The sequence below is a fragment of the Pagrus pagrus genome (assembly GCF_965226575.1).
Source record: "Pagrus pagrus genome assembly, chromosome: 5".
Taxonomy (NCBI): domain Eukaryota; kingdom Metazoa; phylum Chordata; class Actinopteri; order Spariformes; family Sparidae; genus Pagrus; species Pagrus pagrus.
Genome location: NC_140189.1, coordinates 4285229 through 4299290, shown reverse-complemented (window position 1 = coordinate 4299290; position 14062 = coordinate 4285229). Strand labels below are relative to the sequence as shown.

The 14062-nt window shown below is 41.9% G+C and overlaps 1 protein-coding gene across 2 annotated transcripts in view; it reads right to left on the bottom strand.

The window, feature by feature from the left end:
- ppargc1b (peroxisome proliferator-activated receptor gamma, coactivator 1 beta) overlaps positions 1-14062 on the bottom strand; it is a 103147-nt gene that overhangs the window by 31330 nt on the left and 57755 nt on the right. The window contains exons 1-2 of one of the 2 annotated variants that reach the window (XM_084352743.1): positions 5630-5653; positions 3641-3826 (exon numbers count right to left, since the gene is read on the bottom strand). In XM_084352743.1, the coding sequence (XP_084208869.1) occupies positions 3641-3826; positions 5630-5638 (195 nt within the window). In that variant the 5' untranslated portion in view covers positions 5639-5653. Of the gene's footprint in view, positions 1-3640; positions 3827-5629; positions 5654-14062 lie in introns of those variants that run through there. The other variant, XM_084352742.1, reaches the window with a different exon arrangement.

Here is a 14062-nt window from a genome sequence, read left to right as displayed (position 1 = left end):
GTTTTTATGTACTGCTTTAATGGGAATTGTTGTCCACAGCAGATGCAGCAAAAATGTCTTCTGGAAGCTGTGCCTCATTGCTGAATCACTCCTTGAATCCCCCTCGCTTCTTTCTTCCTCCTCCATTCCCTCTAACCAGTTGTTAAAGTCCAGTCATGCTCTTATTTATTAACATGCTCAGGATGATGCAACCCTGACCTTTAACCTCATTAGAAAGAACTATACATTGGCTATTGACCAGTTGGCCCTTTCTACCCCTCATATGATCTAACTCTAAACAGTCTACATGCTTTTTTTCCCATAATTTTCAAGCCTGAAAATCACATTTACAGATAATCAGCAGAAAATATTGTTTATCTGTAATTTCAGTCCAAAATGTGTTCTTTTTCCATCCATCCTGTTACATCCACACAGGGGTTGTTTACTGTTACGGAGCTGCCATCTTGCTGAGAGCAGTGTCTGGTGGAGAGGTGATAGCATGGCTGGCCTACGGGAAGCCACCGAGCTCCATTCATCTGTCTCTTGCTTTTATCATCCAGCTCTATCTGTTCCCGGCTGCCAAACTATTTATTATTAAATTTATTCTCTCGGGCTTCGCTGCCTCTCTTTCTGCTGCAATTTAGAGTTTGAAGTTCTCTGCAGGATGTCAAAAACAGTCGTCATAAATCAGCAGAATCACAGTTAAAGTTGTGATGTGATATTTTACTGATACTTACAGTTGTCTTTGGGTTAAATGTGTGTCTTTTTTGCCTAGCTTACTCACTTTTCCATATTGTACAACATCACTAGAGGGTTTAAATCTAACTTCTGATACACGTTTTAAAGTCACGTAATTGGCTTTTTTCAAACCAAGACATTCTTTCCATTTTGTCTTTCCTGTGTCTCCATCTGTCTCAGTGGATATTTCTTAATCAGAAAGACTTTATCAGCATTACTAGTATGTTTGTACACTCAAAAGCACTCACTGATATTACCTGACTATGCTAATTGGATTAGAGGGATATTAATAAGATTTCCTGGATAATAATCAGATTCCACAGCGAGTGGGGAAGAAACAGAGACGGCAAAAGAAAGTTGCACAAATGACAGAAGTCAGCACAACGTCTAATTCACTTGGCAATATAGATGCAGCATTATTATAATCATTCAAATAATAATATATGATTATCCTAACCTTTCTCACTCTATCCATGTCTCTGTCTACAGTCTCCAAGGTTAAATGACGCTCTGCCACACACAAACACCGATCAATCCCGCCCGACATGGGATTAGATTCCGATACGCTGCTGTAAATAAGTGGCATATTGACGGACAGGAGAGAGACAGAGACACCGGGGGCTTCATCCGTCTGCTTATCACTCTATTCATTATGTGTGTTTATAACCGAACGCTGTCCCATCGTCTGCTCTGCTGTATTAGTCTGATCAATAGAGTATTGGCTAAAATATAATATGCTGGAGCGGGGGTGGGTGTCTGGGGCTGGTGGGTGGCAGCAGAGATATGGAAATCTGAGAAAATATATCCCTTGTTCTTTTTAAAGTCGATGCAGGTGGCATAGGGGAAGGTATGAAAAAGTAAATTTACATTTACAATCTATGAAATGATTTCCTATACACGGCTACAGTTAGTTATGGAGTGAGCAAAATAAACAGAAAGTTCAAGAAAGGAAGAGGAGAAACATTCAGAAGTCAGAACCGAGAGAAAAGATGTGAAAAGAAGAAATATAAGAAGAGAGAGACGCAGTAAGAGAGGTATATTATATGGCTGAGAGACACAAAAAGGAACGTCAGATAAAATTTATGGAACAAAGAAGCCATGAGACTAAATAAAGTAAAAAATGAGAGGGTAACAAAGAGTGAAAATCTACAGACAGACCAATGTGAGAATGGAAAAAGAACAGCAGAGGGAGGAAATAGTCTTTCGCTGTCTTCTCTCGTGTTGTTGCGTCAGTCTCATAAAGATTTTCTTGTCAATACCAATATCTCTTACAGTTAATGTAGTACTTTCAGTCAACTGTGTCATAAAGTTTTGTGTCAACAGCAGGAAGACAAACAGTCATTCAGGCGTCGGCTAATGGGGATCGAAATAAGAATGAAAACCTTAAGAGACACAGAGTCAGGGAGTACAGACAGAGACAGTCTGTGTTTACTTCACCTGCATTCCCATCATGCCTTGCCCGTCTTCATTTAACCAATACTCTGCGATGCATCGCAGCATCAGAGCAATTTCCACCAGCAGAGTTGCATTACATAGCCGATGATCTGGACATAAATGCTACTTTATCTCTTTGTTGCCGTCTTTTATTCTCGAGATGCACTCAATTTAGCCTCTGTAATGGGACCAAGAGACATCGCTGGGGCTGGAAACCTATAGACAATCAATGATCCAAGGTTGGCTTTCATATAGAGAAAAACAAGAAGGGTATTCCCTGAATTCAGCCAGCAAGGGCAACTGATACCGGAGCCACAGGGCTTTTGTTGGCACTGCAGAAGCCTTGGGATGATCCAAACTAATGGACTGCTTCCACCTTCATGATACACAATGATACAATGTAACAGGGTATTACTGTATGAAAGCGTCCTCTGAGACATGCTGAGAAACCTCAGATTTCTGAGGCTGCATATTCCAAATTTGGAAATGTTGGACCAACTGATCTGAAGGCCAAGATTCATTAAAGGTCAGGGCAATTATGATTGTGCTGTCGGAGGTCATTAAATGTATGTATCATAATGTAGCCGCACCCTAGATTTCTTGACTTTGTTGGAAAGGCAATGCAAAACATAAATAAATCTAAACAAACTCAGGCTAATCATACACTGGTTGGTTACACTGGGAATTTGGCCTCACATGTTGGAGAAGCCCTTGCTAGAGCAGTTACTTTCTCTGAACACCGCACAATAGAGAAATGTTCGGCCATCACATCTTCCTGTTCAGACTCTGCATCTCATGTTCAAATCTGTTGAAGGCCAACTGAAAAAACAAGATTTCTCTGGAACATTATATTCAGAAATAAAAAGCTTTCACAAAGCAAGCCACCCACATCTCATCCATAACCTTAACCTAAGATGAAGAACAGAAACTCATTTGCATCTCTGGGGGGCTGTAATTTATTACCGACTAACCCTGAACATTACATCACAAATTATTTTTAAGCATATATTAACTTTTGAAAGATGTCTGCAAGATGATCATTATATTATTGCTGAATCACTGTTGTTGTGCTCAGGGCTCCAGCTGAATGTTGATTTCAAAATCAAATCGGATTTGAGAACTTTACAGTTAAAGTACAGCTTCAGGGTGCCAACGATGTGGATTATCCTTAAACCTGAAGCAATCTGGACTTGAATTTGTTAACGAAGGAGATTCTTTTCTTCTGCAAGTGCTTGTTTGTGCATTGTGCATAACATTGCATTTGTACTTCTAACACCTTTTCATGAACTTCTAAGTGAACCAGAGGTGCCAGATTTCAGTCAATCCACTCATAAGTCTTATTACTGAGTCTATTCCTTTTAAAACATACGAGAGCCATATATGCATATGGTATATTTCTGATGGATGTTGATGGCGGCCTGTGGCTGACTTGATAGAACGCATCAGTTGCACAGTATAACTGAACTGTATTTTGGTGAAGAAGCCCCACCTCAAAGAGCTCATCTGCTGTACTGTAGTGGATGGAGGCCGGTGATGCGTCCGCCGGCTGATCGTTGCACCACTGTAGCTCGCTGAGACAGTTGACGCTGTCGAAGTCACTGGTGTCCAGCTGGGAGAGGTCGATGTCCGGGAAGTCAGTGTCCAAACGGTCCGAACACACCTCCTCCTCCCCATACTGAAGACGGAAAAAGAGAGGGAAAGGTCACGTTAGTTAAACATCGAGATTAAAGCAAAATTCCCAGGCGGTTTGTCTTTTTTGAGATGCTACAAAAGTGCATGAGTCAAAGCTGGAGGTGCCGATCACAGCTGGAAAGATCCTTGGTGAGAAATGAACAAGGCTGTTTGCGTCACTCGTGTCTGCTGCTTTGCTCTCTTCTGCGATCACAAAGGAAATTATGTTTTCTCTGCAACCATTGCTCTGTGAAGCACAAGCTACCAAACATGGGAAATAATTCTGTTCCCTCTATGAGACTGCAAAAGTTTGTATTTTCTGTGAAAATCACTGCTCAGCGCAGCACCGCCATTGTTAGAAGTAGGGGTTCAGTTCCCATTGGGCCACGCTTTCTAAAATATGTATGCAGTTGGAGTACTGTGAGGCACTTTGGCTAAAAGCCTCCATCATCTGGCATATACTGTATATTATTACACTGTTCACTGTTGGAGTCACAAGGAGCTCTCATCAACAGCCCCTCATCTCTCAACAGCTACTCATTACAGATAATGAGACTTTCATGTCAGAGGAGGTTCGACACTGAAACCAATAGAGGCATCTGTCCCAGCACAATGCAGGATTAGTCAGAAAATATGTCACATACACCAGCGGCATTTATCTGGAAGTGTCTCCATGCATTTATCCTGCACATCTCCCTGTGGCTCACAACAAAGTGCAAACGTGACCCAAGAGGTCCTCAGGTGATTAGTTCCCCTTCGTTGGTTGGGGGGAGTGTTAATCAGTGAAATGAGCTGCTCTATTTAGTCTGTGGACTTTGGTCACGGTGGCACATTGTTGGTCAATCTTCAATCTATTTTCTGTGTTTCTTACAAATCCCAAGAATCATGTGAACCATGTACTGTACAGTTTCCTAAAAAGTAAATAATTTGCTCTGTGCACATAGAATGTTAAACACAATCCAATGGAGATTTATTCATTCACAGATTAAGATTTAAAGCTACAGAAGAACTGAGATGACTCCTATAAACCTTATCAAGGACTTCAGAACCCTTTTGTGAAAATCCCTTGTAGAACCCCTTCAACCCCCTTAACTTCCCTTGCACCCTGCCACCCCCCTCACAAATCCATGAAATATTGCCATGATTCCGTAGAACCCCTTCGGAAACTTCAAGAATCGCCATGGTAGCATAAAACCTCTAGGAACTTCATGAAGAATCCCTGAAAACCTCACAAGGACCCCTGGACCACCTGCAAAGAAACCTCAAACCTGTATATCCTCAATCTTCTCGCTCAACCTGTTCAACTGTAATCAACTCTTACGAAGAACACCCCAAAACCCATCATTGACCCTCCTTGGATCTGGCACTCCTTCTGGGAACCTCCCCAAAAAAAGCCCGAAACCCCCTCAAGAACCAATAAACTCTCCCAGACTCCTTTAACGGATCACCTGACCCCTTAAAAGAAACCTGAAACCCCCCAATGACCCCTGAAAGAAAGACCAAATGAATGACCCCTTGAGATGTCTGGATTTCCCTCAAGTAACTGTATAGCCACCTTAAGACACCCTGAGACCAAGGATCCTCAAATTGCTCTTACCGACACATGGAAACTTCTTGAAATCATCCTCAAGATCTCTTCAAACAAAAAACCCTGAAACCCCTGCAAGAGCCCCTCTTTGTGATCTACTCAACTGATGTTCAAGTCACCACGTGATCCGCAGTCACTACACATGGCTGAGATTCAGACAGAAACACGAGCCACGTCATTGAGAGGGTAGAAAAAAAGAACAGCAGGAAGTGTGCGTACATGATTCATTGTGAAGGGAAGTGACTGCGGTCTCTTGGGGGAGGAGAATGAAGGAGGAAGAAGGAGAAAACTTTTAAGGAAGGAGGAAAGAGAAGTATGAGGAGGAGAGACAGGAGAACAGGAGGTAACGAGGGGAAAGAAAGCTGGTAAACTGGATTTTTTACAAGCATTGCAGGTTCCACAGCAGAGCAAAAGATCAATGTCCTATCGTCTGTATGATGAGGAAGCACGCTCTTTTTACTGGTCTTTGTTTCATTCACGCACACACCCACATGCTCACACAATAACTTTCCCATTCATCTCAATGGGCGAGCAGACAGGGTCGACCAGTTTCACCAAGCATCTTTCAAACTGAATCAAACGGACGTTTTTCATTTACTATCAGGTTTCCTCAGCAGTAATCTCATCTCCATCTGACTGAATATAAACTGCATATCGACTCTCTGGTATTTTGTCCCTGAACCCTGTGAGTCAATAGTCTGCCCCAGGGCAAGAAATAACTTTATTCAGCGTTACAGTGATAAGAATATTACAAGCACAAGTGGTACTGATGTAAAGCTTCTAGTTATACTGTGACAAGGTTTTGCCCTGACAGTGTTGCAAGCCTTTGCCAACAACTAAATCTTAACAACTGAGCTACTAAAATGTATGTCCCACAGAAAACTTTTAACATTTTAAATTGTGTTCTATGAGAAATAGGTGCCTAAAAAAGTGACAGTACAGTCAGTAAGTCTGGAAATGTGATAAAATCATTCTTATTAACAAGGCAGTTGTTCTGGCGTGGCCGAGCTAGCTAAAAAATACTGATGCTTACTAGATGCAGTGACCATTGACCATTTCACAATCAAAAAAGTCACTGACTGTATTAGGTATTAACATATTTTAATGTATTTTTTGTATCAGTTTGTTCTATTTGTTTAATGTTTAGTTGGATCAGCAACAGCTAGCAGTTAGTTAGCTAATGGTAAACAACCACATAACGTAACGTTAAAACAATTAATAGCTGACGATGTCTGGAAATATACTAAAATTACTCAATTACTGAACTAAAAGTTCACATGTAAACAAAATTACTCACCATATTTTCATCATTTTGTTCAATCTTTTTTTTTATGCTAAGTTAGATCAGCAGCAGCTAGCGGTTAGCTAGTCAAAGCTCTTTTTTTATCTGTAAATTCAGACTGCAGAGGGTCTTAGACATGACGCAGTATGAAAACAGTATGTTACACTTTCAACAGTCAAAAAACATGCATTTAATATCATATCATTTAGCTAATGAAGACAGTATTAGTATTAGTATAGTAACGATTCATGTTGATATACTGTCTCTGATAATCCTGCTCTGTCCTCTTCCCCCCTCCTATCGTGACTAATCATCAGAAACCGTTTCACAAACGCTGTTGACAGAGTTTACATTTCCCCAAAACTAATCGACAAACAGTTTATATATAAATGATGAATTTACAGTCAAAGTAATTATTTCCGCTTCTAAACAGCATAATCATCTGTCACTCGCTTCTCTTCTCTTCCTGAAGTTCTTGTCTGGTTAGTGTGTTTTAATTTGAGTGTTTGTTCATACTTTTCAATTACGCTTATTTTTATCTTTCATTTCAGGAAAAAACAACTATATTTTTCTTATCATTTCAACATATTTTAAATGTATCTGTCATTGTCTAGTCACAATATTTTTTATTTTATTTCCTATACTTTATAATCACTAGTGATGTCTGCAGAGCTTTTTTCCACTGACCTTCATTGCTCTACACACTCCGGTGAACACATCTACACACACACACACACACACACACACACACACATATACACACACACACACATTCCACTTCCCATCATCCAGAAAACCTGCTTCAGTTTTTTAGAAAAGACCCTATCTTATCGTGTTGTATTCATGATCACGGCTCGTTGCGCTTTGATCTACGACCTCATGCAACTCAGAGTACAAATGTTCCCGCTCTGCCTCACAGAGAGTGTGTGTGTGTGTTTATTTGTTCAGTATGAGGAGTGTTTATTTGGGTCAAGGAATGGATAGCATGAGCTGATATCATTTATGGTTTCATAAATTACAGAGCAGAATTACACAGTAGAGCGGCGAAGACACGATCAAAGAGCCAATCAGCAAAGTGGAGAGGAGAAGAGAGGATGGAGTGATGGGATGAGAGGAGAGTGTAAAGAAGGGGGTGGTGAAGGGATAAGGAAAGACAAAAGGAAGGAGGAGAAGGAGTTGTAGGAGAGGAAAGGAAAGGAAAGGAAAGGAAAGGAAAGACAGGGGTAAGGAAAAGACGGAGGGGAAGAAAAAGAAAGATGTGGGTCAGAAGAGAGAGAATAAAACAGTGATAGAGGAGGAGCGATGGGGAGAAGGATGGAGAGAGCAGTCGTGACTTGATAGAGAAGAAGAAGAAGAAGAAGGGAAGGTGGGAGGAGAAGAGAGATGAGAGGGGAGAGGATGCCCTCTGTAAGACCCTCCCACTGCTTCCTCTCCCTCCAGTCACTGATGCAGGTGTGTGTTTTCACCTAATGTGTGTGTGTGACTGTGTGTGTGTATGACTGTGTGTGTATGTGTGTGACTGTGTGTGTGTGTGTGTGTGTTAGTTAACATGCAGCTCACATCCCCCTCACGTGCGCCTGACTCATCCCCCTTCACCACTCGTTCGCTCAGCACATCCTTCCTTTCCTCTTTCCTCTTTCATCTCGTTCTCTTCTTCTCTGCTCTCTCTTCCTTCACGTTACCTCCTTGACTCCTTTCCTCTTTCCTTCACCTGTTCCCTTCCTTTCATAATCTCTTCCCCCCTTCTTTTCTTTCTTGCTTTATTTTCTTTCTTCCACCCATCTTCTTCCTCGTTTCCTCCTCTCCTGATATGAACTTGAACCCTTCCCCACTCCTTCTCGTTGTTTCCTCCCACCATTTTCCTCCTTTCATTCTTTCTTGTTATCTTCCTTTCCCTCTAATCTCTGTTTTCCTTTTACCTCATACACCTTTCTCCTCTGAATCCTTCCTCTCCTCTTCTATCCTCACCTAGTATCTTCCCTCCCTCTTTTCTCATCCTCTCCTCATCTTCTCTCATCCTTCCTCTGCTCTCTAGCATCATCTTCTCTCCTCTTCTTTTCTTTCTCCTTTGCTGCCCTTCATCTTCCTCTTTCAGCTCTCCCCTCTTCTTCCCTGCTCATCCATCTTCTGTTCCCTCCTTGTCTCTCCTCTGTTCTCGAGTCCTTCTCCCTCGTCTTCTGCTCGGCTTCCCTCTTCTCCTCTGTTTTCTCTTCCCTTCTTCTTTCCTCCATCCTTCTCTCTCTCTCCTCCTCATAAACTCAGAGGACAGGCTGATTGATTTCTTTGTTTCCTCTTAGCCCCTCTCTCCCTCCTTCTCTCCATCGCAGCCGTCAATCAATGAAAACATCCTTGGGCATGACACCCATGTTTCCAACTGGAACACACAAATAACACGTGTACACATGCCGCACTTAAACGGGTAAACTGGACACATACACACAGCAGAGCGTGAGCAGCATGCATACAAGCCACACACGTCACGTGATGTCATCCTCGTCACATTCACGTACCAAAGCGGTAATCTGCTGCCTTATATGACGCTCTGCTGGTGTCTCCTGCTCTCTGTCACACACACACATGTCACACGCTAACACACATTCAAAACAATGGGACATCTCATGCATACGACGACACATATGTGGCGCTCGTTTGAACATCCTCTCCGCAGCAGCAGAAGACGATAGGCGGCCGGGGGAATGCGCTGACTCTGACTAATGATGAAGCCCCTGACAGCTACACAACATGACTCAAGACGCCGGCAGGAGGAAGAAAGCAGGCAACGAGCAACGCTTTTTTTTTCTGCTCCGCTCTTATTTCCTTTTACTAGCAGTTCTGCGATTTACACGACGGCTGAACAACATGTTGCATCTAATGTCCGAGAACAGTCACCTCTGACCTCACACATGCTCCCTACTGGTTACTCGTAAGGCAGGTGAGCTCAGAGACAGACATGGATACTCCGCTGGAAATCTTACAAAGAAAAACAAACATATCAAAACTTGTCACGACTGGAAACTTTTGTGAATCCAAGCTCTGCAAAGAAAAAAACAACTTTTTGGAGAAACCTTTCAAGCCTACAGCTGGTGTTTGCCACTTCAAAAAGATGTTTAGTCATGTCTTTTTTAAATGTGACTGAATAAGACCAAAATCTTCCACAGGAGGTGGCACAAGGCAGTACAGTTTAACAGCAAATCCAGCTTACTGCACAATAGACCATATTCACACAGGGGCCGTTTTCCGACGTCACGCTCGGGGTGGAAAGCTTGAATATTGTACTGCTGTGACAAATTATCATTTCACCACTTACTGGAAAGACTATAGTTAAAAGTCAGGAGGAACATCAGCCATTTTCCAGCCATATTTCAAGGTAAAAAAACATATTTGATGACTCATTAGGTTTCGTTCGACAACAGCTAATGTTGGCATTCAACCACTTCCTAGCTAACATTACTAACATTAACATTAAGTGAAACACACTGGATGTAATCACAGCAATATTATCTAGGAAGTGCTTGAACGCTAACCGTAGCAAATGGTTTCGCAATCGTTTTACCTTGAAATATGGCCCAGTGTCCTTCAGATTGTCACTATCCATCATCTTTTTACAGTTGCTGATTCCCTACGTTTTATATGACTGGCAGCCTGGAACACATCAGCGTAACATTATTACAGCATTTGAACTTCCCACCCTGAACGTGATGTTAGAGGAAAATGGCCGCCCTGTGAATATGGTCTATGGCATGCTAAGATTTGCAGAGAAACTGCAAGTCCAGAAACAACCGAGCGACTGAATTTGAGGTGGAATGAGTGGGGACACCATCCCCCTTGTTAGCCAAAATGACCAAAACACATCCCCCTTTCCATCCCCCTGAGGTCACTGATTGGTTGACCGTGGGCCCGTCACGGACCCAGATGCCTTACTCACTGGTACACAGCATTTCTATTCCATGCAACGTGGTTTCTCTTGGCACTTGCGGCCCAAGAGACTCACAGACCCATTGCATGCGTGGTTAACCATCTCACGTGATGCTACTCAGTCAATCAAATCAGTCTACTTCAAGAAACATGGCTTTATCACAACTATTAAACATAAACAAAACGCCAACTCTCTGTATGTCTTTCACACAACTGCAAAAAGATACTTGTCAGGGAAACACAAAGGTTGTTCTTGGGTTTGTACAGGGCCAACGCTGTCATTTTTCTGGTGAGGACAGTTTCTTTGTACAGTTGGAAAAGCTGATAAAGCTTTACAGTTCATCCTTCTTTCAGAGCTGAAGCGCCCTCCCGCTCTGGGTCACACACGGTTCATTACACGATTAGCCCAGTAATGCAGTGAAACAGCCCAGAGATGAGGAGTCAGCCTATACCTACACCTGCATGTTTGAATCCATAAAGAAAAACTCTCAATGAGTTTAAAAGAAGCTGACTCCGACTCCCTGAACATTCCCTACTGAGGTGGCCTTAAGCTACGAAAAGAGTTTGAAATCAAGAAGTCTGAGGTATGAATATAAATCAGTTTTCTTTTGTTTTTTTTTTGCTGAAGAACACCAAAGTGCTCAGACACCCTTCCCTGGGAAAAAAATAAATGTGTTATGCTTACTAAGAGGGAAATAAAGAGGAGAAGAAGTGGCTTATTCTTCCTGTTTGAATACACTATAATGGCAGTGGCATAACACAATAGCATCTCAGGAATGAACACATCACTCAATGTGTCTCTGTCTGAAATCTTTTATGGCTTAAATGGAGCATTAGAATGGGCAGATTAGGCAAATGGGCATGAAATTAATGGAGAATCCAGACACCTTTGAAGTGACTGAAAGGGCACACTTGAGGGGAAATTGGAATAAGTTCATTTTGAGTTTAAGGGGTTTATAAACAGAGGCAAATATGATGGAATTATATACAGTAATACAAGAATGATGCTGAAACAGAGCAGAACAAATGCTAACGAACTGAGGAATTTACAGTATTTACATCTGCAATTTGTGCTGATGTGATGCAAAACTTCGTCCTGACTTATGACCTTTGGGAACCTATAATATCAGCTTGCTAGTGTGTGTTTGTGGAGGGCATCGCAGTGTGATAATAGCAGTAATGGGGGGAATGGGGTGTAAGAAAAAATGAAGTGTGGCGACTTCCATTTGTGGTTAATCTCTGCCTTAGTAACAACAGTGAAAACCTACTGGCCCGTTCAGTCATAAAAAGCCTGCCGGGACAATCGCGCATTAAAACCTGCGCTATTTATAGCAGGCCTGCACGTGGGAGAGCTATCTGGGCTAAAACGAGCAAGTGGATATGGAAAGGCCAGCGAGAGACTGCCGCGGTGCTCTAGCATGTGGATGTGCTGGACTGCATCCTTCACTTCTATCTTTACACACGCGACACATTCTTTCATGGGTTATCTCCTGTATGGCTTCTAAGCTTCACGTCTTTCCAGTGGTTTTCTATGAATAGCATGTTAGGATTTTAGTTACACAAGAACTTCCTTGAAGGTTGGAATAGTCTCATTGGTTGGGTTAAGTGTTTGGGGTTGGAGGTAAAGAGCCACTTTTCTTGGACAAAAAGCTAAAAATACAAAGCTCTGGAACTGAAGAAACACTGCATACTACTGAACATACAAGCTAGTTATCTTAGCATAAAGTTCAAGCTATTGGTTAGCTGCTAACTGACATGAAATGATTATACCATGTCCCGATTCCATTTTACATATATAGTTGTAAATAGTTTGTACTATAGATGACAAAAAGAAATCAACATATACTTTATACTAGTGCTAGGCAAATATAGCAATATATCATTGTTTTGATATGAGACACGTATGCACACCGCTGCAGAACATTTGTTCAGGGGAAAAAATATTTGCACGGACCTCGATGTCAGCGGGTTTCGGTTAACTTTCGGTTTTGGTCTCACAACATCCAATACTGGATGACAAACGCCACAACGGCTACTTCAACATCCGAGTCGAGGACGATATATAGCTAGAGAACGCCCAGCAGCTGGGACACAATGATGATAATGTAGCTGATACACACTAACTGATACTACACCAACAGCTTCGTGTTCGTGATGTTCGTGATCTCGTTTAGTCCAAACAAAATAAACACTCCACATAAACCAGCAGTGACATGGTTCTGATAATAATGTGAAACTTTATTGATCCATACGGAGAAATCAAAGGCCTGGCTGTTCCTTTCCTGGCAGCTCTACAGGAGGCCCTTTGTAATGTTATGTAAGGTCAGTCACAAGCTCGGTCATGTGCCGCTGAGTCCTCGCCAGTGTTCTGGACTGTCCAAACTTCCCTTTAGAGACACACATACTCGATCCCGCACACACACAGACACAGATAGACCACCACCACCTCCACCACCATACAAGGTCAAGCTCTCTCAACCCTCGGCTGTAGATCACAGGAGGGTGAAGGCGAAGAAGACCGCAAGTCTCCGCTTGAATATGAGAGATGATTTCTCAGGTTTAGCAGGTATATCCACTACCGTGTTACATGAATAATTAGATCTGACCCTGCAAGGCTTTGGTTCCACTAGTTTTGAACTGCTAAAGCACTGGATCAAGAGGTTTTAGAAAAGGTTGCAACAAAGGAAGTAGATGTTGCAGAAGGCCCTTTTATTTATTGCAGGATTGTACTTTAACTCATTTCTCAAAAGGAAAAAAAATCTAATTTCACTCCTTTTTCATGCATCAGAGGTGACAAGCTACTGTCCGGCACAGAGTTAAATTCTGTTATTGGCCTTTATAGACATGTCATAACTGAACAGAACAGATATATTTTTCATTTGATTTACTCAATCAGTTGATCTATTTGAGCTTTTTGAATACATTCTTCCATTTCAAAAGCTCCAAAATGTCATTTTCGCTTTTGAAAAAGCTGCTTTGAAGCTTTCCTAACCTGACAAGAGGAAAATTCCGAACATTTTGCTGCAATGGTATTAAAATCTCACATTTGACTGAGCATTAATCCCAATCGCTCCTGCTAACAATTTACAGACAAGAGGAAGAGTCTTTTCCAGTCATTACCACTACAGATTACATTTTGTTCCATGTAATTAGAAATTAAAGTGATATACTGTATTTCAGTATACTTGATCTGCAAGAATTGAAACTTTCTCCAATATCTAAACCAGGATTTGAACCTTAAATGATCCAAACTGACACCTTGAAGCTGTCTTCGAGGAACAGTGTCATACAGAAAATGGGGAGGGGGTACATGTGAAGGTTAAGTGACAGACCAGAGCCCATATAGCTGAAAAATGGTGATGAGAGGAGCCGGATGGAGAATTGTAATCACTTTCCAGCCTCGTACATTGAAGTGACATGGAAGATATAAGGCGGAGTGCCAGGCTGGGGACTCT